Genomic DNA, 27875 nt, shown 5'->3' with positions numbered 1-27875 from the left:
CACGTGATAGTGTTGTCTGCTAAAAAGGCAGCTGCAGGCTGTGTGTTTTGACATGCCTATCCCAGTACTGTTACAACTGATTCCTAAAAATTGATTGGTCATATTACTCACACTGGAAAAAGAGGAACAAGAAATGTGTATCCTGAATCCACATACTTGCCTAGAAACCAACAGACTTCAAAAAATACTTCTGTTTTAGAGTAAGAAAGAAGCAGAATGTATTTAAAAGATTTCCTTTATTGTCTCTGCTTCACTCCAGCTAGTTCTAAGTTTGTTTGCTTGAATGGAAGTATCAAGATCAAAGGGAAAACAAAAGCAAGACTCCCCATGAATGGAAGTATGTGTGTACATTAAAAAAATAAAATAAATAAAAACCACATGTAAGAAGCCAATACTGCACTACACATTGCGGATGGCATTCTGATCATAGCCAGAGCTCAAACTCATGGGCCAAGTCTCTTTAAATTGCCTGCTGGAACAGGGATACCTGCTGTTTTTGAAATTCACATAGAATTTGGTGCTGTACAAAATCCACAAACAGTTCACATGTTTTTAGGTCCTTGACTATTATATTTGACCTAAAACTTGTGTGATTTAAGATCGTATTACTCCAGCCTCTAGGTATGAATTCAGATTTGGTGGACCTATGATGATTGGCTGTAAAGAACATGAAAGCTTTTAAAATAGTCTACTCTGACCTCGTTTATGATAGATCATTTGTTTCACCCAGTGAAAAGTCCAATAATTTACGTTTGATTGCAGCTTACAGAGAATATCAAGTGCTGCAACCCATTACATCCCTTAGCAGTTTGTTACCAGGGTAATCACTGTCGTGTTAGAAACTGAGCACAATTCTTTCAATCACAGGTCTGCCTAGTTTCCAATTTCCATTGCTTGATCTTTTTATGCCTCACTCCACTAAACTGGAGACCAAGAACACTCACCATTTAGCAGTCTTTTTTTGTTTTGTTTTGTTGCTGTTATATCATGCTTTAGAAAAGCATATGTGAAGGGAATACAAATCTCTGAGCCTTAAAAACAAAACTGCTTATGTGTCAGGATGGGAAGCCCAACAAAGGAGCAAAGCTCTAGGAAGGGACTGGAAGGGACCTCTGTTTATCAAGTCTAGTTGGTGTCTATTCAGACATCACTTCACATTTAATTTCTTTCACAGATATACTTGGCTCTTCCTTCAAAGTGGGTCTCTGCCTGGAAGGCTGTTCCAGTCAGACAATTCTAGTGTTTAGGAACTTTATTTCTGATATAAATCTTACTTACAGAAAGTTTATACCCACTTGCTTTTGTTCTAACACTACTTTCAGCTCACAGTGTGCTTCTGCCCTTCACCTATCATTTCTGAACAGAAATAGTATTCTTATTCTATAAATATTCTCACTGCTAGAGAGCAAAAAAAGGCTTAATCATGGAATTAAACTTTTTGATAATACAGAAGATAAATATTAACTTTACAGGGTAAGGAAGAAGAAAAAAGAAATAAGAACTACCCATAAGTTGTAATTACATTGGGGTTATTTTGGTTGTCCAAAGGAGCCTTTTCTCTCATTATACCCAATAAATGGGCTTGTAGTTACTGTTATCATTTGTTACGCAGGTGACATTCATAGCAATCTGCTGCAACGCTCCACATGAAAAAAACTGTACAAAATCAATTGTAAGGAAAAAAGTTAACAGAACTCCACAGACGATCAAAACAAAGACCAGAACAGAGCATGTCTTGTTAAAAGGAAATATGATTTTAAAGAACATATCATCCTTGAGTTTGGTACAATTGCATATGTTCATGAAACAATACAGCAAAAAAGTTAAGCTTCAGAAACAACATTATGTATTTTGTATCTTTCTACTGGTTCAAGTTAGATGGAAAACAAATTGAGACTGGAGCCAGAAAGGTCAAACAAACCAACCATCCAACATTCATTCACAGGTGGCAGAAACTGAAGTACCATAAGTACATTGATCCCCTATTGATACTAACTAGGTCCAGAAGACAGGAGCATGCAATACCATTATTTCATGTGAAATGATGAGAGAAAATGTACATTTTGAGTGTGATTACTACTCCTCTGCTTTCACTGGCTTTAGTGAACATTTCCACCTCAAGCATGAATCTGTTTACAATGGTTTAAGTCAGCTGACAGACTTGCAAATATTTATTTTAAATTTTAAAATCTATTTGTAAGACCCAAAATAACTGGGTCAATAGAAGTCAACCAGGGAAAAAAACAAGATATTTTCAGGCTGAGACATACCTTCATTTTGCACTTAACCAGATCCAACCCTATTGGCATTACTCTGATATAAAATTTCCATATTTACACCTAATTTAGACAAGCAAACAAGGGTGTAGAAAGCTTTCAAAAAGCTCACAAAATAGGTATAGTACAAGAGGTATACAAACTCATGCCGCAAGTTATTTTTAGGAAGGCTACATAATTTGTATTTTTACTGTGAAAACAGAAAAACAAAACTGACCTTTACAAAATTGTGATTTCATATAGAGTAAAAACAGTTCCTCCTGCTTCTACTTACTGGTGTTTTAAAATGAACACTAAAGTGATACAGAGAAACAAAATACTCCCATTATAAGGCAAAAAGTAGACAGCTTTTTGGTGGGTCCTTCCCATAACTCAGAAAAAAAAGAAATAAAATTTGCCATAAAAACATTTTAAAACCAGAGCTAACTGGCTGAGAAGCCCAAGAGGAAATAAAAAACCATCCTACTCTGAAAATTACAGAATCTCAAGGCAAAGTGAGCTTTCAAAAAGACCTCACCCAAGCAAATGAAATGAGTTGTTCTTCATGCTAATCTCATGACATTTGAAATTTCCACAGCTGAACATCTGATTCAGAGACCTAGAACTGAAAAGGCAATGAAGGCATAGGTCAAAGCCAAGGTACTATGACCTGTCAAAAAAAGGTGGGAAGCAATTAAAAAGAATAAAAAAAAAATAATGAAAAAAAAGCTGTTCTAACTTTCTTGAGCAGTAAGAAGGTCTGAACATACAGCAAAACAAACAACATAGTTTAAGTGTTAATACTTAAAAATAGTTCTAAAGCTAAGTTACTTCTCAGACTACAATCCATGTATTTGATACCATATGAACAAAATTACATTTTCTCAACTTGTTTTCTGCTTTTTAAAGGAATTTTCTGAGAAATCTCTTTATCTTGCACAGTGAAGCTATCGCCTGCAAGGTTTGCATGCTTTGTAAGGATGCACTTTGCCACTTAGCAGAATTTAAAAAAACACAGCAGAACAGCAGAGAACTTTGTAAAAATACTTTTAAATAAATTTACACTTCACTAGAAGATTATTCAAGTTAAAAATTAATCACCAGATTCAACAGTGTAACTCCTTTACCTCTGTTATCATCATTGCACATCCAAAACATCAAGTTTCTATTTCTGCCAAGACTAAAACCTCTGTTGGCCTAATAAACAAGCAAACATTGCTCCATACACAAGATCATTTTGATCTTCCAGAAACAGTTAAAAGCTGAACTCACCAGAAGTTTCTCACTACAAGCAAAATCAGAAGGCATGTGAGCAACATGGTGCTTAACTCACTGGTCTTGAATGAGGATTTTTATGCAAGAACTTCAAAGGACTCTTAAAGAGCACAGATCCTCAGCTAGAATCAATACAGGTAGCCTACTGGTCTTTTCACAAATATGGCTCAGTACCTATGACCAGCTTTTTCTCAGCAATGTAGGCCAGGAAAATTGTAGCTCAGTAGATATATTTATTTGAATCAGAAATAATGGACAAGCTTACTGTATGCATAACTACCAGATTTTACTTCTGGAAATACACTAGCTTTCCAAAAATGTATTGAATTCTCATACTGACAACACAAAATTGATTACTAACAATTTTTCCCCTTTCTGCAGCCTCAAAAAATTTAAGTTACAGTACTGCAAGGCACATACAAGATCTCTTCCTTTCAATATACAGCAGATGTACTCCCTGAAATCATTTTAAAATCCTCAAAACAATTAAAAATGCTACAAAGTTAACAATTTATATTTAAAAACACTGCTCCTACAGAACATGCATTTTTTTGGAAAATGACTTAGCAAACATTTATAAATTATTTTTTCTTCTTTATATTTATACTGGAAATATATTGAATATTTTTTATTCTGGAAAGTAGTTTCATGTCACATTTTAAGTTATTGCCTTCATTATAAGATTGCATCATCTCTGGAAATCCTTAAAGGTACCAGATTTTTAAATGGAGTAGGAGACTATGTATATCATTTCAGCCCACCTGAAAGGATCTCCACATAAAGCAACACTGTCAGAGCAAAAAATGAGCTTTCTTCATTCAATGGATAGGGATGATACAAACTGATGTAAGTGCATTTGTTTAGTTTAATGCAGTGTCATTAGAAACCACTTAAAAATCTTCATTTCTCTCTTTTGGGCAAGCGTATCTTACTATAAAAGCAACTGAATTTTTAAGAGGTAGTTTTTTCCATGATGCGCTTATTTATTTCAAATAAAACAAAACAAAAAAAACCCAAACCCCAACATTTGTTATTGAACAAGGATCAAGTCTCAAAACATAGTACAATATTTGACAAAGTTCAATGTTTTAATTGTCCTCAGCAGGAACAAGCTGCTTTGGAACCAGTGTATTCCAGGTTGTCTTCAGAGTCAAAAGACCAATCTACCAACAGTACTGAACCCCCCGCCGCCCCCTCCACCTGCCGGCCCACAACTTCCCGGGGGATCGTTGTCATCAAATCCATTGGGTCGGAAAGAGCATGAGGCTGAGGCGGCTTGAAGTGCCTGTGTTCGAGCACTAAGCTCTTGCTCCTGAAATTAAAGAATACAGACAATAAAAAAATATATCCCAAGTCCTAAAAACAGTTTACTTGCAGTAAATTTAAAAAAATGGCTTTAAAAGCAACATCACTAACTTCTGGACTCTTAAATCAGAAAGGCTACTTTGTTGAACTTCAAGTCAAACTCAATATCCACAGCCCGTCTGAGATGTACAACTTTACCCAAAGCCAGTAAGTATATATGTGAATCATAATTAAAGTCTGTTTTAAATTTATGCTAAAACCGTATTTCATAGCAACATGTGATGTTACTACAGGATTAGATTATTGAACAAAAGCTAATGAAACATTAAATTTTGATATAAGCTTCACATGAAATTTCATCCTAATATCTTTAGGATGCCCTTGTTCTTGGTAGTCAAACCAAAAGGCAAGACTATCATATCAATGTTAGTTATTTAAAAGCCACTTTTTTATTCTGCATAGGGTAAGAACATACTTGGATAAAAGGCAAAAAGGTGAACAAGCTATTTAGTTTCCCTTCAATATGACCTTTTAACTTTCAAGTGTTATTGCTATGCTCTGTTTTAACATTAGTAAGGCTTAGGAAGTCTCAAATACTCCAGAAAAATCAAAATCAGCTGCTAGAAAACCAAAGGAAAAAGTACCTCTGAGTAGCAGAAACAAGGAAGCACAGCCTCCTGCCAATTTCTCTCTTCCAGTTGAGCTCCTCTGCAGCTTCTTAGATGTCTAGTAAGGGGAAGAGTGCTGGCTTTCCCCTCATGGGGGATATCATACACTATTTTCTTTCTTTCTTTCAAGGGGAAGAAATTTTAACTGGGTTTTGGTAACTACTACCTAGGTCACCTTGACTTGTTCCTTCTCCACCTCCTGGCAAAAGCAAGGAACAGACAAAAACTGGAAGACCGATTGTGTTATACTACAATGAAATCACTAGACTTAGTCCTGTCCATTTACCTTCACAGGTGCTAAAAATGTTACTTATGGGTTTAAATTACTCTGTCTTCTTAGAAAAACATAGCAAAGTTTGAAATTATATAACTAAGCACTGAACTACATACATGATTCCAAAATTATAAAAAAAAATTTGGAGGATATTGCCTATGCAGGTATGCTGGCCATGTCCCTGAAAGATAGTATTACACTATCTCCAGGAATATGTGAATTCTTATGTATCTGTTAACTACAAGATATGTCAAAGACTAAATTTACTAGGGATACCAAAGGATTACAAAGAACTTGCTTATAGTACCAGAATCCAACAGAATTTTTTTGATTAAAATAACAAGCTTTGTGTAAATAGACTGTTTAGTTAAAATACTATGGTGCAAAGCTGTTTAGCTTAGAACAGAATTTATTCTCAAAACCAACACAGTGGAAGAATCACTACACTGCACCCTGTCCAATCTTCTTTTTTGTATTTTAGAAAATGTTTGTTTTAATGCAACACAGAACCAAATGAAAAATGGAGCCTTCCTTACTCCCACCCCTAATTCCTTCCCTCCAGAAAACTGTTTTCTGGCAACCTTAGGCCTTTTCATCTTCAGCAGTTGAGTTTTTACCTAACAAACTATATTACAAAATAATGCAAGTGTCAGGAATAAGTTTGCAGATTACTCTATATTAAATAAAATAGTCTTAAAATTGTAGCCAAAAAGAGCACTAAATTCTTACACCTAAGAATTTTTTGCCTGATTCAGCTAGAAACATTGACACATTTTAATTTGTCTTACCACAAACATAGTTATTCAAAAGCATGAATGTTTGGCATAGGTAATACAGCTAAATTAATCCATTTATGTTTTATATTCGGTATTTTTAACGATACTCTCAGTAACAGTAATGTAGTTATCACTAGGCTTCCTTACCGAGAGGAAACACAAACAGTGCTTCCTGGGAAGCACTACCGTGAACAGCAACACCACAGGATCTTGCATGACTTACGTACAAGGGATGACTCTCCTACAGCTCTGGAGCCATCACACGAGCGCATCATATTCAGTACAGAATATAAATGAATTGTAAATACAGCCTGAGCAACTATTTTAAAGATACTGTTTAGTAGCAGCCATAATGCACTGAGAATAGGACAAGCCTCACTCATGATCTTAGCTTCATTGCTACTGTGTACAAAACATTTGGTATAATAAAAGATGCATACTATATACACACACACACATATATATATATATGTGTGCACACACAAGAGAAATACAGAAAAAAGGATCAAATTATCAAAGTCTCTTGACAGAGTATAAGTGTTAAAAAAAAAAAACCAACTAATAGTGTCTTCAATGCTAAAGATGCAATTACTTAGTTTTCCATCTTGCATATTTTATTCCTGTTCAGCAGTTTCTGCTAAAAAGAGCACATTCCTTTCTTCTTTCAAGGCAAACATTCTCTTAATATTAACCTATATTAAATTGTTCTGCTGTAACATGTAACAGTGCCACTTTACAAGTATCCTTGTTTTTATACAAAGGAAACACTGAATGTTTTTAGGTGGCTTATACTTATCTCCTGACAAATACTCTAAATAAGATTAGTACAACTTGACAGTCACTACAGTTCTCTGGAATGAGAAAAAATGCAGAGCATTACCGCCTGCTTTCCACTTGTTTCCAAAGTATGATTTTTAATTTGTTTTAACTGAAGTAGAAGCTACCCATATTACAGGTTTTGTTATTTACAATGAAAATATTTTAGTTTACCATGTGGTAAATGGGGATGCAGTAGTAAAACAAAAGCAATTAGCTAGTTTTTTTTTTTTTTTTTAACATTTCTTTTAAAAAGTAAAGGCTTTCTCAGGACAGAAAGATATGTTCTTAACATAAGTGAGAAAATACTAGTTCAGACAATAATAAAATGTGACCTTTCGAAATACAAAACCTAATTCACTGAATCACGGTATTGGAATTAATGGGAGAAAGGGGATAATTTCTAAACAGTCTCATTTAAGATAAGGACAGGATCTCAGCAGTACAGCAATACAAAGAAGAACAATATCAAAGAATCCAAAAAATTTTTTTAAAACATGGTAGGTAAAAAAAAATCTGCTTGGAGAATAGCTTTTTTTCTTTTAAGGAGACTATGTTTGCTTGTTTTTTTTGTTTTTTTTTTTTTTAACTGTAAGGGAAAGGTTTTCAAGAAAACTACTAACTTGGCTTTCACTTGTGAACTATAAAAGAAAGTGATTTTATACACTTTATATAACTTTGGCTAAATGGTCTGCAGAGAGAGTTTTAGTTTGGGAGACTGTCAAATTGTCATTGATTTTTTGTATATATTCACCATCTAGACTCTCAGTTTTTTTAGGTCATATTGACTTTTCACTGGCTCTAGGTGTACAGCAATATTCAAAAAAGCCTAAAGTAATTAACTTTCTACTGTATTCCAAGAATTGACTCAAAATGGTCTTTAAAAAGTGAATTCAGCAAACCATATTTTAGAATATGGCATACTGAATTGCTGATTATTTTCTCAGTATCCCAATAATGCAACATGCTCCATAAAGCTAACACGCTTCTTTAGATTTGAAGAGTTTGTTATGCACTCACCTATCCTGCTGATAACATTAACATATATGACTACAAGAACTGTATTCAACAGGAAAATATACAAACAGGAGTAGTTACTGGGCTTTATATTCTGAATGGATGACACTGCTCCTCTGTTCAATGTTTGGCTTTATATATATATAAAAAAAGTTTACAATATTACAGAAGTTTTTGTACTACTTTTCTCTATTCCATACTCTTAAAATTAGTATTCTTTAATCATTCAATTGCCTAGATACTGTTGTAATTATATACTTAAAATTAAAAACAAGATGTTGGCTTTAAGTTTGGAACTTGACAATTAAAGCATTCACATGTTAATGGAAGTCACAGCAATTCTGACTGGAAAACATTACAGTTATTTGAGACTGCTGTTAAAGACACCGTGTTTTATACTACCCTGTACAGTACAGAGGAGAGCTGGCATATAAAGAGAGATGGTTAGGACATAAATGCTTTAACCACAAAGCCTGAAAATAGCAGAAAACAAGTTGCAATTTAAACGCAGTTCTCTGTTTGTAAAATACCTGCAGCTATCATAATAGATTTTCACAGTGAGATTTAGCTGTTCTTTTCAAATTTGAACTTAGCTCTACTTTTTCTAATTTGAGTACGCCTAAACTCTGTGAAACTCTTACAGGAACAGCTTAACCCTTCAAAAAACATTCAGTAAAACACAACTTTATTGTTACACAGTCTGAGGCTCAAAACAAACCATACTTTAACATGGAGAGCCATGTCCTTTGTATCAACAGTCTAAGAGGTGACTACACCTAGGTAAACAGCAGCATTTTCACGAGGCACAGGGGATGTGAGGCTGGGCAGCGCTGGTCCAAGGAGGAAACCAGCACAGGCAGGGAAGGAAAAGGTGACTCTAGCACCTGGTCTTACATTTTAGTGATTCTAACATAGTTAGTTTTACAAATAAAATGTCACTCGCAAGTTAAAATGGGCTGACAAGAATGCTGCTAAGAAGTATTTAATATACTTCAGCTACTTTAGTGTAATTTAAGAATGGCAATGAAAGAGAAAACTAGCAGTTTGTAATTCTATGCAGGACGGGCTTTTCAATGGTCAAAGGACCAATTTGAGCATCTCCACTTTTAAAAAGTCTTTTTAAAACAGAACAGTTTCAACCATATTTCTCTTATGCTTCCCATCAAACAATAACAGCTATGATTAACCTTACTATGAAACTTGTCTAGCAACACCAAGAGGGAAGCAGGATTTGTGATCTGCAAGATCAATATACCAGAACACTTAAAAACTACATTTTTCTTTTTTTAAACTGTCTCTTGCCAGTCTGAAGGAGGCCATTCTTCACATACTACTTCCATCTTACCTGCAAGTATAGTTTGTTATCTTTTGTAATTGCATCCATGAGGTCTTTTTGTAGGGGAGGGTCTCCATTTACCCAGAGTCTGTTTGCTGAATTGGTGCTGAAACCACAGGTGTTATTCTGCTTTTTGTAAAACAGAACATAAGCAGTATCCTTTGGAAATCTACTGGTAATTTTCTGGACTGACTGAAACGAAGTAAATGTCACTCTGCTGTCATTGAACAGAAACCATTCTTTTGGCATTTCAGTGTCTAGCTCATTTTCTACAACAGTACAAGGACTCTCCTCTGCCAGCAAGTTATTCTGGGGAGAAACTAAAGACAGAGCTTTAGACTGGTGGCACAGTCCTGAAGGCCCTGAACCAGTTACATTTCTAGCGTAAGAATAGTAATGTCCACTTTCAGAGGATACACCAGAGTGCACCACCACAGAGCTTAACATGTAGGGCACCAGCTGTGGGCAGGTCACTTCATCAGCACCTGAAGGCTTCAGTTTTTTAGCAAGATTTTCTCCAATATCAGAAATCTCAACATCAACAGACCAACCTCCTGAAACTACGGCTAGAGGAGATGTTGCTCTTTTGACTGGCAGTTCCAAAACAAGTGGCAGAGACACATTGTCCAAGATTTTGCGCCTTATATGACACTTTGGATCATATGAAAATCTCAAAAGAGTGAGAATGAGGTATTCAGGTTCCTCAATGATTTGCATAGTTTTCTCAGCATTCTGTAGAGAGGCACACTTTTCACAATAATACTTGTTGTCTCCACTGAGGATCTCGGGTGCCAGAAAATAATTCAGTAAGTCTGTAACTGATGGAGTATTTTTACCTACTAGCCTCTGAGATATATCCCTATTATCTTGAACTTTGTTGAGTTCAGAATTTGTAGTATTCTCAGAGTTTGGCTCAGTAGAGAAATTTTTTATGGTTCCTTCATTCATAATTGTGTCACATCCACCATTTACTTCCAAATTATTGAGAGTTGTTTCTTCAGCAGCATTGGATACTAAAGTATTACTTTGCACCACATAATCATCTTTCACTTCAGAATGTTCCATACATTTTGGGCCAAGATTCTCCAAGGAAGCTGGAGGACAGAAAGCCAGAGAGAGATCTGTGAAAGCTTCTTCCTTTTGAGAAGTACTTTTGCAGTTTAAGCAGCATATACTAGTCTTGAGTTTTCCTCCAAACATTTTCTCTATCAAAGTTCTCTCTTCGCTTCCTGTACAAGGTGCTTCAGCAGACAGCTGGGCTTTATGGACAGCTTCTTGTGTCTGAGACTCTTCATTCATTATACTTTCAGCAGTCTTTGCTGACGACAGTGCTCTCAAAGTTCTCTCTTCTTCATGCAACCTGAAGACAAAGAGAAAGAAATCCAAATAGCTGTACTATTTTCCACACAAATACTGTTGCACCACTTAAGACTTTTTTCTGGTTATACTTAAGTATATAGATGCTTAAGCAGTTAGAAGTTTCTTGCATAAAAAAGGGGAATTTGTTATTGTTTAAATAAGCAATTTGAACTGCACAGTTCAGTACTATCCGAAAGAGAGTATGGATGAAGCATACAGGCATTCTATATGGCTTTCATTATCTATAACAGAACACAATGGAAATACTGTGAGCAATGGTAAGTATTTAAAACAGATAACAAACAACATTTCTATTATATATATCTTTATATTATCTTAATAATCAGTTCTCTGACTGACTGGTTCTGTACGTCAGATTTCCTAAGAGAACAAGCAGCTATTTATATTGTGCCAGACCATTTCCAAGGAAAAGAAAAGGTCAGGATTTTATAGCCAAGAAACTTAAACTACGTCAAGAAAAAAACAAAACAAAAAAAAAGGCGTGGGGGTTACATAAAAAGGACACTATTTCACTATTGAGATAAACTTCTCCAGAAGCAGAATGCCTCATGAAGCAATGCTGCTTAAGCCAAGTCTCAGCAAAATACTCAGCAAGACGAAATTAAGAGGTCTACTAATATTTTTTGGTATTTTGCCTGTGCCACAGTTAATTCATTTATATATTAAACTGGCTATAAATGTATACGTGTCTCTTCATGACTTACCTGACCTATATGAAATATAGGTGTCTACACCAACATGAAATTCCAGATGCCTGACTGAACTGTTTTCAGCAACCACAAGAATTTCACAATGAGACCATGACTCTAACATAACCGACATCCAAGTATAAGTTTGTAAAATGGAATATTACCATTATAACCTGCCTTGGATGATATGAAGACAAGTAGGTATCCAGGTTTTACCACAGATAAAATGGACAAAGAAAAGTGATTCACAGACCGTACAGAAAATAAGAGATGGCCAGAAACCAGGCCTAGAATTCCTGAATCCCACTCATGCAATGGAATTGTTAGTTGACTGCTCCTAATTAAAAATTTGACCTTACGTGGTAAGATGGTGAATTCATTTCCAGTAACATCCCGATAACTGTACCTGTCTAGCAGGAACCGGAGATATTCTGAGCAATCCTGCTGAGATCGAGGAGTAAACCATGGTGGTCTGGAAGCCTCAAAGAAAATTCTAGGAGCGTATGCCTCCCTCTGTTAGTGTGAGGGATAAACAAACAATATTACATCAGCTTTACTTAAAAAATTGGTTGTATTATCTTGATATTGACAGCTGAACTTTAAACCACATCATTCTAAAGGAACTGTATGACACATGCAGTACATGTAAACATTTAAACTCCTATTTAAAAATAGGAGGAGAAAGACAAATATTAGCTATTAATTTTGTAGTAATCACTTCTAGTACAAAGATAAAAGTAGTGGATCCTGCAGGCAAATATTAAATGCACAGTGAGCATAAAGCATATGTTAAGCCTAGCAGCTGTTACTGTTCTTGCTGGCAAGCTTAAAAAATGTATTTTTTCCTTTGGAAAAAACCTGTATTTCATTAGTACTGATTCAAGGTGAACCATCCTCATCCCCTTTTCAATGAGTTTATTGGTATTAATCAGAAAACAATTGTCTTGCATCTTTCCAATATTAGCAAAATATTTTGGCATTTCATTTAACACACTATTTTAGAACTTGAGCTACAATAAAATTTAATGTAAAAATCACTGCAGAAGGCCCTAATTTTTCCTAGAAAGTTACATAACAGCAGCTTGCAATATTGAGTCAGGTCTTACTTGGATTTTTCATTTTAGCTTCTCAAAGAAAACCCCTACAGCCTTTCTATAAAAACAACGGAACACCAAGGTGTTATTTCCACTTATGAAATACAGGTTTCTCTAAGTCCATCAATATCATCTGACCATTTGGAAGTAGCCTCATTGCCCTCCAAATCTATCATATCAGCATTTTAATATATTCAAAGTACTCCTGTGGCATCATGATGATTGTTGCTAAGTTTTGGTATATAGATTTAGATTTAAAAACAGCAGATGCAATAAACTAACATACCTGGGTATGGGCCAAAAATGCAAAAAGATGCTGTAATTTTCTCATTAGTGAATTGCATCCATTTAGATTCAGAGATAAAACATGTCTCCTGAAACTGAAAAGAGACGGACATTAGTTTCCCTGAAAGATTTCTAAAAACAATACAGTATCATTCCAACACAATTACTTCAATTTGATGGAAAGCAAAACATTTAACACTTCCCTTTGAAGCCTGGATTCTGCTCTGGTGCAGAAGTGCAAAACTACTGTACAGTAAGAACTAACTTATTGCAAAAACATGTATCTTCTTTAAACATTTAAAAGGAGAAGAAGGGACTAAAGACAGACAAAGCTTCCCCCCGCCCAAACAGCTTCCAGATTACAACAAAAGCATCACTGTTCACTTTTACAGGGAGCAACTAGGGAAAGGAGAGAGGGAAGGGGAAAAAAAAAAAAGAAAGAAAAAGAAACGACTTGCCTGGGACCTAGCAGGCATACTATTGAAACTTTAGACACTGAAGAAATCAAACTTGGAAGTGAATCAGTGTTAAAAGGCTATCATTGGTTTGATGCATATTTCTTCTGACACTGGACAGAAAGGATCAAAACAACTTTTTATGGCTAAAATTGCAATTCCACAGAGCTGGATTTAACAAAGCAATCAGTAACTATCTGCCAAGAAACCCTATGAATTTTTGCTAGGAGGCTGAGTGACCCAGGACACATTTACATTCTGTGAAAAGCAAGACTACTGCAATAGTTAATTTGCAATGAAAACAGCTGGTAAAAAGGACTTACTCTGTAGCCATAAAAAGTGCCTGAATAACACTGTTCATGTAACAAGTATTTCCTAGATTAATTAGACCAGTCTTCCCAGTTTCAGATTTTCCAGAAAGTCTAGACAAACAAGATGGCAAAGAACTGGATTGAGAAGTCCAGGCACTTTGACTGAGAATCAACTTAATCTTCTCTTCATTGGGCTTGGGCAGTTCCTACAAGAGAAACATTAACACACTTATTAGGTTTTTTTATTTGTTTTTATAATAGGTACTTCCATCCAGCAGTCTTTTATATCCTCCCTTGCTCTGCCATCTTGCATTCCCCTTCAGGCTCTTGCTGTCCCTGCTAGCCTAGAAGATACATGTTGCAATTGCCTTTGAAAAAACCCAGAGCACAAATGTCTGGCCAGTCAAAAGTTAATGCAATGTACTATCACAAAAAAAAACCCCAAAACAAAAAACCAAAACACCCAAAACCCCAGAAAATCCCACACCCACCACATTCTTCTTCAAGGCTGATTCTGTCAACTCTCAGATTATAGGAATAAGGGGTTGGTGGTCACCTTTGATTTGCATATTCATGCAATCCTTTTTGCCACCAAAAAAAACGACTCTCAAATTTCATGCATTAATAGACTCTGAAAGCATCCTCTCTTCTGCTAGAGACATTCCTTCTCTATCAAATCAAAACGTAAGAATCAAAAGAATAAAATCCAAAATACTCAGGATGAAATGAATAGGGGTTGTTTTTAAGCCTCAAAACATCTACTCACAATATTACTGCTATGAAAACAGGCAGTATTATCTAAATATTTTTTAAATATGTGCATTATGCATTTTAAAATTAATCTCTTCTAAAAAAATGCAGAATTTTGCATAGGCCAGTATGCTTTACCCATAGAGGCATGCAATACTCACTTACGTATTAAGATGTAGTGCTGCTTTGGTTTTTTGGAGCTAGACAAATAGACCATACTCTAGACCATATTCTCTTCTTGCCCTTCAACTAGCTCCAGAAGGTACAAAGAAAATCCTTACCTTTTAGGGACTTTACAACCCCTCCTCCTTATTTTACCCCTATTACCTACTTTCTTTCCACTAACACTTGCCATGTTCTCTTAAAGACCTTCTTAAAAGTTCAACATGTTTCTGTATATTTAAGAGATACTGTACTCTGTTTTAACATCATTCGGAGTTCTTCTCAGAACATCAGCAAATCTCTTTCTCTTTTCAATGCTGTCAGTGCTCCAAGCTTACATTAGAAGCTGGATCATAACAGTGACACAGAATAAAGAATTGCTGGGAGTATTTATGTCACTCAGAAGTTTGCTAGCATTCAGAGATATGTATATGAAGTGAGCTTAAAAAAAAAAACAAAAAACAAAAAAACCCCCCACACTCAACAGGAGATACATTAGCTGCAAGATAACAGAAAAAGGAAAAAGCCTTTAAGGTCTGGATAACCACTGCTTCATTTTGCTGCATTAAACAACAGACAGCAACTTTGAAGAGTTACGGTTTCCAGTGTTGGTTGAAATGAAATGCCTAGAGAGGAACACTAGCAAAAATATATTCATAGTTACATGAGGCAGAAGAAATTAGATTAGACCTTTAAGAAAGGCCCTCATTTCAGGCTTTTCTTAAAGCCTGCTATAATCATCTCATGTAGCAAATATAATGATTCATGAAATACATTCAGGACAGTTCTTCTGGCATATTTCAAACAGTTAAAATTGACATTAGATTATGTGGATAATTCTGCTAGTGGAAGTACTAAAGAAATCAGATCTATGGGATTCTAGCTTTCATATTTAAGAAAGCAAAACAAAACAAAAAATCCCACCACCTTTGCATTCCTGTTATACCTTAATAGCTTCCAGAATGGGTTCATAGAGCTCTGGAAATCCTGAATAATGATACATCATACAGTGTATCAACTCAGTCAGCTGCATCAAAAAAGCTGTACTGGAAGGCAAGCCATCTCTTTTGAAGGAGTGAACCAAACTGACCACATGTGGGACAATCTAAACAGAAGAGGGGGGGGGGGGAAAGGGAGTTACACAGCAATTGCATTTCTCCAATCTTGTTCTTCTACAAACAACTTTACTGTTTTACATACGTCAAATGACAGGGAACCTCTTATATAGAGATGGTTGAGAAACAATGACTGCAAAAAAGCATGCATTATTCTTTACCCGTGACAACTTTCAAACAGCCCATAAAGTTTTGGAACTTTGTGAACTCAGAAAAGGAATGTTAAAATTTTAAGCAGTCAAGTGTCCAAGGTACACATCTTATTAGGGTTATTACAGCAAACACTTTGCTTTTGTGCCACCACTACCATCTCAGTGTCCAGTTTTAATTTCATGGACACAGCTTTTAAAACAAAAGCTCTCAATTTTAACAGAATCTAATGCTTTGGATCTGAAGCAAATGAATATATTCATCCTATTTCAGTTTACAAGATGAAAATTGGCTCACAGCTCCACCTAGTGAGAACTACCATCCAAGACGGTTATTTTCTCTGAGTTTAAAAAAAAAAATTACCACAGGAATGCTAATCCATCTGGGGATTAGTTCAATTCATTTCTGTTTTATGCCTGATTTAAAATAGTAATGTTGACCCCACCTCTTTCCCCTGCTCCAATTTAAACATAGTGTTTATTTACAATGCAATTTTGGGTTTTTGTTTAAGTGTAAGACTTATTTGTATTAGTCTTAGAAACTTTCAAGTAGAGAGTTATTTCAATGCAAGCCATAAGAGGAGGGACTTCTCAGTGTGAATCAGAATATTTTAGACACCTCTTCCAGTTTAAGTGATTAAAACGAATTAACTTTGGAAGAAATGGATGGAATCATTTCTCATCATAAATTAGCTTACATTATTCTGTAGTAAAGACATGAACTATAAAAGAGAAATAATATCATCATCTTAGAAACATAAACTAATTACAAGAATTAATACACTTCAAAAACAACAAAGTATAGAGGCCAGGTGCAAAATACTCACTTGCTACTTTTTCAAATATCAGTTTTTCTGTAAGTATAAGGTATACTTTTGTATCCCAGAGAAACAAACCCTATTCTTTTGATAAGCGAAATATCCATTGTTTAAGAATTAAAATACAAGACTCCTAAGTGCTCAATGTGTTACATAACCAATAGTCAAAGTTGTGATTTAAATTTCTCTCTAACTTTACAAAAGTAGGTACACAGCAATGAGTTCATTTTCATCTGAACTATTGAGTTCCAGGAATGAAATCTGTATAAAGGAGATGTAAGAGGTAGTAACTTTGCACAGACACAGCACAGGGGAAGAGTAGAGAAGTACAGGTTGTCAGCTCTCAAATTAAGAACCAAATTCTTACTTACAGTGTACCACATAAAAGAGAAAGTTAAACAGTTACACTTTGTTTATATACAGAAATATCCCTTTTGGCTGAGGTTGAATCAAAATTTTGTACTTCAATAGAATTTAGAATTTCACAGCACTCCACTCTAACATATCACACTGTGGTAGTTACACATCACAAGCACAAGACAGAATGTCTTGTCTTTGTAACAAAGTCACTCATGTAAAGACACTCAAGCAAAAGGAATGAAGATCACTCAGATACATTGCAAAATAAATTCAGTTATATTACCAAATATCTATTTATCCATTTTACATTTAGACCATTTATTATAACCAAAATACACAAGCAGCTTAAGCACAGGAGAATATGATAGACAGGAAACTAAATTAAAGCAGTAACTTCCCAAAATGATAGGGAAGAAGAAGTTTGTTTAAAACAGAGGGAAAACGGTCATGATGAAGCTTTGAAGACAGATGTTTAGGCAACACTGCATGCAGCCTATCGTAGATTTTTTCCTTGTGAAAGCAAATGTCTATTTCTGGAATAAATTTTCTGTCGGTCTCATATTTGACATTTTTCACATGAATGTTTTGTCTCTTTTAGGAATAGGGAAGAAAAGCAAGACAGTAAATTCATAAAATATTTACTTTTTGAGCATATTCAAGGCTACTTGGCTATTTCCTTTGTGATTCAGTTTTCTATCCTAGGCCAAGATTGGGGAAGCAGAGGGAGGACAGAGAACCAAATTAGACTTCCGTCATAAAAAAACACAAAAACAAAAACAAAACAAAACCCCCCAAACTAATCAGGCATAAGGCAACTATTCTGACATTAATCAAAGCAAATGATTTGAGATCCCTTCAAGCCTAAGAGCCATTGAGATAACAACTTGGCACACTGCTTCTCTAAGTTATTACAGTAAGTCTGAAAGACCCGTATTCTACCTAAAAGCAACTTAAAGCTAAACACTGAGCTTGAGAACAGGAAAAGTGTTATATACATCTTGCTGTACTAATTTAAATAATCATCATCATACCCTAGTATCTGCTAACTGCATTTTTAATCTAGAACTATTTAGCATCTAGAACTGCATTTTGAAGAGTGGCCATAAAAAATAGCACCCTTCAGTTTGCCAATTTGTACATCAAAACATAGACAGTGTAGCTTTCTTAAAATGAAGTAGTTCTTTGTCTCATGCATCTATCCAGGATGACTGGGTAACACGTAACAGATAATATAACTGATTATCTGTTTTCCTCAAATAGTTTTGCTTGAAATTCCAGCTACAGCCCAATTTCAGTTGTAGACCTCACACCACCTAAAATGGCTTTCCAGAGGTATGTGGTTGAAGACAGAATGTGGTCCCCAGATACTACTGCTCTAAGTACGTACGTACCAAGAGGAACAAGGCACTGTTTCCAGTGACAGGTTAAGTGGCTGGACCTGGAAGTTAGAAAGCCTAATGGTCTGAACCACAGAAATCTGATTCTGGAACCTTGAAACAAACATGAAATCTAAGTGCATCAACTTTATTTCTCTTTAGACCCACTTTAGAAATTACATATGAATTACATTTCAAAGAACTGAAAATGATTTATTAGTAACTTACCAAATGAAAAGCCTCTGGAGAATGCTGGAAACTAAGTAACATGTGGGAAAGGACAGCAAGGGCACCAGGCCTCACTAGAGGAAACCAAAGTCGATTAAAGACCTAAAAAAAAAAAAAAGTAAATCTAGAAAGTGAAATTCCAATAAAAATGTAAACAGATTCCAGATCCATTTGAATCAGACAGAATCATTATATAAAATTGAAAGCTATATGACATTTTTGACTCTTCTATGCTGGACAGTAAGGTAAATATATTGTAGTACAAAAGATTCCATGCAATTGCATAGTTGTTGCAAATCCCTCTTCCCCTCTTTCCACCTCAAATATTCTTTTTGGACATACCAATTCAATCTTAAGCAGAGTGACATCAATGAGGATGGTAAATTTCTGGACTGCAGCCAGTCCTTTCAGCAGTGCAATAACCCATGTTTCCACATGCTGAGCCAGAGGCCAGGACAACCAGTCAATCATTCTGAAAGATTAATGAAAAGGGAAAAAAATATATAATAATACGCCATTTATCTTGACCTCAACAAAAAATATTCCATACATCTTACCCAAATAGTTAAACTACTTAGATAGAGACTCACAAGTAGTAATACAAGGATGTTAGGAAAGCAGTAAGATAATTTTGATTATATCTCATCTCACTTGGCTACATAATTAATAATTATATATTTAATACATTGAAAGTAAATAGAAAAAAACTGAAATAGGTAAGCATACATACTTAAATATCAGATGTTTTTATCATCTAAGAATGTTAACCCAGTTTTTGCAGATATTAAGCTAATGCATTTCTGTTTTCTAGCCAAAACTTACTACTGAAGACAAAACAAAGTGTAGTTCTGAGAAATAAAGTTAAAGATGAACAACAGAAAAAAGGGTTGTAAAGAAAGTCATTCTGTCCTGAATTAGCAGATAACTTCAACTGATAATTAAGGCAGACAGGCAGGTCAGTTAAAGCAATTCTAAGACACAGATGGTATCATGATGCAGTGCCAGTAAAAACAGGAAATTTAGGCTTCATTTTTTTCCAAGAATTTTACTCAGCAATAACTAGGATTTTCTTTAGTTGTCCTCAAGATCTCTTCCTTCAAGCCAGATGAAGCATCACTAATAAAGGGAGAAGAACATTTTTTTTCACCATGAGGGTGGTCAGACATCGAAATAATTTACCAGTGAAGCGGTGGCATCTCCATCCTTGCAGAAAACTCAGAACTTGACTGGACAAGGCCCTGAGCAACACGGTCTGACTGCGAAGATGGCCCTGCTTCGAGCAGGGCAGCACCAGCTCAACCCCAGCAGCCCCTTCCAGCCTATGTTCTGCTATGATTCAATGAAAAGGGGGAAGTTGGAAGTACATTTCTTCTCTCCCTAAAATGCTCATCATAAAGATAATTTTTTAAACAGGCTAAGTTCTAGCACATAGCTGAAGAGGTTATAAGTAACCAGTCTAATAAAATAGTCACTATCTCTATTAATACGCTCAGTTAACAGGCTTCTACCCTATTTAGTAGAACGTGAAATACACTGACAAACATGGATGCTGTATGGACACAGCTTGCCACAGGCTATACATGCAGAGCCTTTATGCGGTAGTACTGTGTTTTCTGCTGTCAGCAGCAAAAAGGAACAAGTAGAAATAGAATCAAACTGCTTTAAGTAGACAGCTCTTTTTAGTTTGCGACTGTAGGAGAATGCTAACATCACTGAGCAACTTCACAGCTTCTTTCAGACAAGAGGAATCATATATCAGTACTACATTGTGAAGGAGCACAAACTGCTTTCCTTCCTTCCTTCCTCAAAAGGCAAAGTTATAATAAACTAAGACACGTAATAAACTACTGACATGAAAATCAATATCAAATTATATAAGACCTTAAAACTTCTAATACTTAGTTTAAGCCAGTTTCAATCATTTACACAACCAGAAAAGATCAGTTTCAGAGTGAAGTATTACCAACGCAAGGCTCTATAAGATAATTCATCTGCACAACCAGTCTAAACATCAGCTGTTGCACACAATATATGGCTTATGATTATCTGAAGCACAACTATCAGCCCCTGTGTTCCACCTGGAGATTAACCCCCCCCCCCCCCCCCCAAAAAATCAAATCCAGGTTCCAGTCCTCAGACTCCAAACTAAAAAAAAAATGCAATAGCAAGACTGGACATGTATTCTGGGAATAATATGTTATTATAAACAATCTAAATTATAAACGAGATGTAAACTTTATATCTGAAAGTGCATAGTGCACATATTCTAAAAATTTATGTATCTTATAACTATGTGTTATCTATGCATATGACTTTGGAAGGCTTCCCTAAAATAGAGAATGACTAAGACTGCCTTTTTAACAATTAAATGTAGATTTGCCTGGATATTTGCAGAGTTGCAACAGCAAAATTTGAAAGAAACACACCAACACTGTAATCATTGCTCTGAATTTACACAAAGCTCCCGTTTCCTCAGGATATTAAAATCAAACATGTTTATTCTGAGCACTCTTTCCATATGCTTTCTTAAAGGGGAAAATCAAAAACAGTAGGGCTCCTGCTGGTTCACTCTTCCATCTCATTGCCCTTGTCATGTAACATGCCATTCTGTGTCATCTGTATTCAGCTTAATTAACTAACAAACTGTTCGATATTGTCACTAATAGGATAACAACTATAATTTTAGTATGTTTAACATTGTAAGGAGAAGCTTCATTCTCCATGACATTGATACACATACAATTCCCACACTTAAAATCCACTCCTGCTCTTAAAAGCACAGCTGACACTCTGAGGAAAAGCCAGTGGAGGAAAAGCCAGTGGAGGAAAAGCCAGTGGAGGAAAAGCCAGTGGAGGAAAAGCCAGTGGAGGAAAGAGAGGTGAATTTGCAGGCATGCTCAAGACTGTCCTAAGAAGCCTAAAATCTGAGATCTGGCAGATGAAGATTGGGACATTTCAGTTACTAGATCCTCTCTGCATTTCAAGTTATTTACTCAGCTCCTATTCTGCTGTCCTCAATGAGTGCATTTTTAATAAGGCACAGATCACAGATTATCATCATGCCCCATGTTAAAAACAAAGAGGATGCTTTTGTGCTTGACCAGATTCAGACAACCTTAAAGGCCCTGAGAGGACCTGCAGCTTCATTTCACCCTAGGATGAACAGATCTGCTATCCATACATGTGCCTAACCAAGGACAATATTCTCTGGATAGAATAAAATTGTATCTGTGCTTCCTCAGACAACAACTTCTTTTGCAGAAGGTCTTCTTAGCCATGTTAGACAAAGACCCTAACAGCTCAGGTACAAATCTCTCGGATAAAAAAAGATACTACTAGGTATCCCCTCCCCCACTCCCCACCCCCCAAAATTAACACCTTCTACAAGATTTTATATCCTCATCCACAGGGCAAATGGCCTGGTCATGTCTGGAGTTTCTCTTAGCAAAATTTTCAGTTTCCCTTACCATAGATACTTGGGTCAGAATGCAAACAAGCATGACTATACTCGTTACAATACTGAATGTAGGCAACTCACTTCTTCTGAGACCTCTAAAGTTAACCCTCAAAGTAGTCAGACCCAGGAGAGATTCAACAGTTTTCTGCTTTTCTTCACTGATGTTTCAGGTAAGGTTTCATGAGACAGCTGAGCCAACTGGCAATAGCTCACTGATGCCAAAAAACAAGCACCCTTTCTTATGCCAACCCTGTGCATAATATAATCCCCCGCTGAACAGATTCAATTTATTAAACCAGCAATTTACTCATCTGTATTCAATTTTAGACAGGCTCTACAATGTCATGAAAGTTATCCTTAGGAACCAGGTAATCAGGCCTCTAATTTGCAGTTTCCAAAGCTCTGGTGACTCTTAACATGAGGCCTCCTGATACCTGGAAGTATGCATCTCGTGGGGATGATGCAAACCCGATGACAACATTGTTATTTGATGCTCCAGACATTCCACTGGCATTGTCATCTTTATTCTCATAAAGCCAGAAGAGAATGAGCAATTATTGCAAAGATAGCCAGAGGCAGAAAGAGCAGAAAAGAAATTGGATACAGTGTTGACAAGGGAGTATCTACAAACAAAAATAACAAGGGGTAACTAAAATGTTAGTTCCATGGAACAGAACCAGAAGGTCTTGAAATCACGTATCACTTCAAACACTGAATGATGTAAGGCACGTAAGACTGCACAGCCCTTTCCAAAAGGAGAGGAAAAAAAACACCACACAGCTAGTATTAAGAAGCAGCTCTTATCTGAAAATAGCACCTCCTGTTATACCCAAAGCTCAGCACTGCCTCACTTCTCTAAGCAGAGGCATACAGAGAAGCCATTCTAAAGCCACAGTTATACCATCACACTGTGCTGAAGCAGGTAATACAACATTAAAATTATACTAACATGAAACTTTAACCACTAGCACATTACTGGCAAGTTATTAGTATACAAAAATCCTTCTGCTTTTCCCAGCTTTGAATTTCAGACTGGGCACACAAACTTAGCTGAAATACGCTCAGTCAAGCAGATTCTTTTAAAGTCTCTAAATAATATGCTACAATTAAAGAGAAATATTAATACTATATTTTCAAATGAAATATAGCTTTCCAATTTCATGTAAATGAGTGTTTTCAGTGTGAAAAAAACTCAGCATTACACTAAGATATGCCCTAACTACACTCACATGAATGCAGTACAAAAACAAGAATACTTTGAAAATAATACAGCAAACAGTAATTTTTTCAGTTTAAAAGGCACTTAAGAAAAAAAAAGACAGATTTCTAAAAGCCTCCTATTTAATTGTGTTACTCATTTTTTGCTCCCCTTTTGTGCTAAGAGCTTCTTCTGCAGATCTTGGGGGGGGGGGGGGGGGGAAACCATTCAAAAAATTTCAAGAAGGTCTGAACCTCTCTCCAGTTGTCACTTTTCAAAGTCTGGTATTATCCATGCTTCTGAAGATACTAACCAGGTTTATAATCCTGAATCAGTCTGTTAACAACTCTAATCTTAACGTTCACTAATGTTTAGATTAGTGACAGGAAGCATGATATGCAACTGTTTTTATATCATTCCTCTTTCTTCTATCATTCCAAGAACATCCAACAAACTTTTGGAGGCTTGAGTGAAGATGGAAAGAGAGGTGGTCCCCTGCAAATCCTACTGAAAAGTCGAAGATATCTAAGCAGAAATCAGTAAAATTCATTTCTAACTGTCTTCTCTCTTCAGAGGAGATGATGATGGGTGAGATAAGCACGGGAGTGAGCCACTCTGCTTCTTGGAAAAGCAGAAGGGTTGATCTTCTGAAGAAGGCTTTGGGCCTCAGCATAATCATAAATCCGGTGAGGTTTCCTAGTTTAAGGTGTCTCCCACAAAGTGGGAGATCTAAACATAATGTGAGATCTAAAAGGAACCCAGCTAGTTTCCTCTTTGTTTCTATTTAACCCCCCTTCTTCATTCGACCCTAGCAAAGCATGAGAAAAAAGCCACATTAGCAATGAAGGCAGCAACCTTAAACTGAAACCTGGCCAGTAACAGCCGTGGCATCAGAAATATGTTAGCCTAACATGCCAAACACCATTACTTAGAATAACGTTTTAAAAGGTGGTGGTTGTTATTTTTAAATAGAACTTATGTGACAAATAACTTCATAAAAGGCAAGAATTAGAAAAAAAGACTTTTCCCTCTTTCCAATGAAAAACAGTACCTGCACAGAGCTTGAGTCATACTTGCATCTTTCACATTTGGATCTGTAGTAAGGCTCCTGATGAGTACTGTAATCATCTGTAATGGTATATGCTGTACAAGACTTGCCAGTGCAACAGAAGGTTCAAATGAAGTATCTATAATAACATGACATGCGTTAAGAAACAAAAAGAAAGCCCCACAGAAGCAGCTATGCACTGTTTCCTACCCTAGAACTTCACTGTAGCTGTGAAGCTTTGAAACAATGAGTCTATTCTATAGATAACATTCTATCAGCATCTACCAGCATAAAAAAAAAGGCTTGAATGGATTAAGCATATAAGGAACACTGAATTACAAGCTCTTTTTATTGGTCTAATACCCATGTGGGAAAGTGACAGTCTGCCAACTTCCTCCTCCACCTCCAAAAGAACTGAGGAGCGTTTTTCATTCTAAGAATAAGTAAAATACATCTTTATACAACTGTTTGTTGTATTCTACACTAAAGACTAGGGATCCACTGGAGCTGGCATTTCACATGTCTTATCTCAAGAATGTCTACTAACTGCACCAGTTATGGCAGGATACAGTGTTTTAACGGTAGGTTTCCTAAGCCTTTCAATTGCAAAGGCAGTTTCCAATGTGAACTACATTACAGTACAGTACAGAATACAGTAATTCATAGATTTTTAAGGTCAGAAAGGACCAATTTATAACCTCATCTAAATGACTCAGGAGATGAATTGTTCCTACAATGTACAAGTTTTATGTAGTGCTTTACATATACCCAGCTTCACAGACTAAACAGCGCTGAGGCCTAAGCTGTATTTCTGGAGGGAGCAAGAAGGGAAGAATAACTTTTGACACTGAAAGAGTTTTCCTCTTTCCTAGGGGGGCACCCAAAACACTGTTCCTGACTATCACTGAAATGGTTGCAATGTGAAGACCTCCCAGAAACAGAGCAAATCCTAAATAAACCACTATTCCCCCGCTGCCTTTTTTTACTTCAAAGCAACCAACTGCTTTGCTTACTGGACTGCCAGAAAGCGGCAGTGCACGACCAGGGAGAACAACGGCTGCAGGCCGCGCAAAGCTGACGCCCCGGGGCCTCAGGTGTCTGCGGTGAGGGCTGGTTTTTGAAGCCGCTGCTCCCCGGCCCCCCTGCCCGGGGGAAGCGCTCGGGGGGCGCCGCTCCCCAGCCCCCCGGCCCGTGCGGTCCCGTCCCGCCCCGTGCTCACCGGCGGCGGAGATGACGGCGAAGAGCTCCTGCAAGGAGGGCAGCAGCGTGTCGGGCTCGGCCTTCCAGACGCTGCGCAGCAGCCCGCTCACCTGCGTCACCTGCGAGACGTACAGGCGCAGCTCGGCCTCGCGGCTGCCCTGGCTCTGGAAGTGGGCGATGCTGCGCACCAGCTGCTGGCAGAAGGCGAGCGAGAGCTTCCTGCCGCGGGGCAGGCACTGCGGGAAGTCGCCCAGCAGCTGGCAGAGGCGGGCGCAGAGCGGCGGCGCCGGGCGCTCGCACACCAGGCGCAGCGCCTCCACCTGCAGCAGCTCGAAGAGCTCCAGCACCGAGGGGCAGCTCATGATGAGGCGCAGCCCGGCCTGGATGTAGTCGAGGATGGCGGGGTCGCGGCCGCTGAGCTGGCCGTAGCCGCGCTGCAGGAGGCCCAGGACGAGCCCGCGGTTGAAGAAGGCCTCGAACTCGGCGCGGTGGTAGCGGCCGTAGGCCTCCAGCACCTGCCGCCCCACCTGCCGCTGGAAGGGGTCGGGGCCCTGCAGCACCAGCCGCGTGCTCAGCGCGAACATGGCGCGGCACTGCGCCTGGCTCAGCGGCGTCTCCGCCGACTCCACCACCCGCCGCACGATCACCCGCTTCAGCTGCAGCGGGTGCGACGAGCTCACCAGCCCCTCCAGGATCTTGTCCATGGCGCCCGCGCCCGCCGCATCGGCCGGGCGGCGCCGGCGGCGGGGGGGCGGCCCAGACCGCGGCGGGGGCCGCCGCCTCCCCGCGCGTCTCCCCCCGCCCCGGCGCTCTATGCCGCCGCCGCAGCGGCCGCCCCCCGCCCCGGCCCGGCCCGGCCTCGCCCGGGCGGCGGCGGCCCCCGCTGCTGCGCCGCGGCTACGGCAGCGCCGCGGCCCCCACGGCAACCATGAAGCGCCGACCCGGAAGCGGAGCGCCGCAAACAGGAAGCCGGGCCGCGACGCCGGCCGTACCGGCCCGTCACCCGGCCGCCGGTGGGGGGGCGGCCATTGCGCATGCGCCAGCCGGCCGCCGCCGCCGCCTCTGCGCAACCGCCGCCGCGCCGGCCAATGGGGAGCGAGCGGGAGGGGGCGGGGCCCGGCGCTGTGAGGGGCGGCCGTTGGGGCGGTGGTAAGGGCCGTTGGGGGGGGCCGGGGCGGCGGTGCCGCCACTGTGGGGTCCGGGACGGGCCGCGGGCTCTGTGGTGGCGAGTTGTGGCGGAGCCCCGCGGCCGTCGGCGGCCTCGGCTGGTGCCTCTGGTGTTCGCCGCGTTTCGGTTTCCCCACGCAGGCGCGTGGGTGTCGGCCTCAAAGCCCCTGTAAAAGTTGGAGTGTGCCATTTTGAATACGCCCTTATAAGTTTTACTTAATCTCCCGCGTATTTAAGATCTCAGCTACCCTCTAATTACGCAGGTTTGTAATTATGCGTATTTTTCACGCATATATCTCTCTGTGATGAAATATTCTCCAAGTATAGTTCATTCCTGCCTTGAATTTCCGTGGGACTGCTGTGTTCCCGGACGCCTGCAGAAGGAGCACGATGACTGCTTTCCTGCGTGCTGCCATCGTGCCGCCTTCTCGAAACATGACGTTTAAAACACTGACTTTTCCATAAGCTTTGTAATAATATGATGAGCAGCCGAACAACCTTAAAATCTGATTTCACAGCACAACCCTGCTGTTTCTACAGAACCAAAACTGTTCTCTGTTGAACTTTCATTTAACTTTCATTAAGCCTTTGCAACTTCTACAAGTCCCTCTTGACCTCAGGCTGCATTTAAAAGTGCTGTCAAAAATTTCTGTGTTTATCACTCATTCCCTCCTTTAAGCATTTCATTTTCATGCTTCAATTAGGACCACTTCCTTAGAAATGTCTTTTCTGTTTTATAGGGGTTAAAATTAGCAACAGACTGTTCTTTTATCTCATCAGCATAATTTATGCATACTGTGAAAGTGTTCCCATTCCTGTGTTCAGCCTGCTCATCGCTCATTTTGATCCAGTTGTCAGCATTCAAATTTCGTTAGTACACCTTGGATTTTCATACCAGGATAAATTTCTAG

At 38.3% G+C, this 27875-nt stretch overlaps 1 protein-coding gene and 1 long non-coding RNA gene across 6 annotated transcripts in view; one reads left to right on the top strand and one right to left on the bottom strand.

The window, feature by feature from the left end:
• The window catches only part of LOC106492016 (uncharacterized), an 80176-nt gene extending 54583 nt beyond the window's left edge, over window positions 1-25593 (top strand). Inside the window, exons 4-5 of one of the 4 annotated variants that reach the window (XR_010884374.1) lie at window positions 4966-5042; window positions 25470-25593. This is a non-coding gene — a long non-coding RNA (uncharacterized lncRNA). Of the gene's footprint in view, window positions 1-4632; window positions 4717-4965; window positions 5473-25469 lie in introns of those variants that run through there. The other 3 variants (XR_001293908.2, XR_010884373.1, XR_001293909.2) reach the window with 3 other exon arrangements.
• USP38 (ubiquitin specific peptidase 38) lies at window positions 1734-26505 on the bottom strand. 2 transcript variants are annotated; one of them, XM_013951714.2, is made up of 10 exons: window positions 25817-26505; window positions 24601-24736; window positions 19237-19366; window positions 18895-18996; window positions 15795-15953; window positions 13949-14142; window positions 13172-13265; window positions 12198-12304; window positions 9732-11082; window positions 1734-4842 (listed from the first exon to the last, which is right to left on the bottom strand). In XM_013951714.2, exons 1-10 carry the CDS (start codon window positions 26499-26501, stop codon window positions 4681-4683), a joined length of 3120 nt encoding a protein of 1039 aa, XP_013807168.2. In that variant the 5' UTR covers window positions 26502-26505; the 3' UTR covers window positions 1734-4680. The 2 variants fall into 2 exon arrangements, 1 of the variants encoding a protein (XP_013807168.2); XR_010884372.1 differs by having other exon boundaries at window positions 4766-4842; window positions 5480-11082.
• Window positions 26506-27875: the final 1370 nt, after the last annotated feature.

This window comes from Apteryx mantelli, chromosome 5 (assembly GCF_036417845.1).
Source record: "Apteryx mantelli isolate bAptMan1 chromosome 5, bAptMan1.hap1, whole genome shotgun sequence".
Lineage (NCBI taxonomy): Eukaryota > Metazoa > Chordata > Aves > Apterygiformes > Apterygidae > Apteryx > Apteryx mantelli.
The sequence above is the reverse complement of the archived record's forward strand: the minus strand, read 5'-3'. Positions and strand labels throughout refer to the sequence as shown.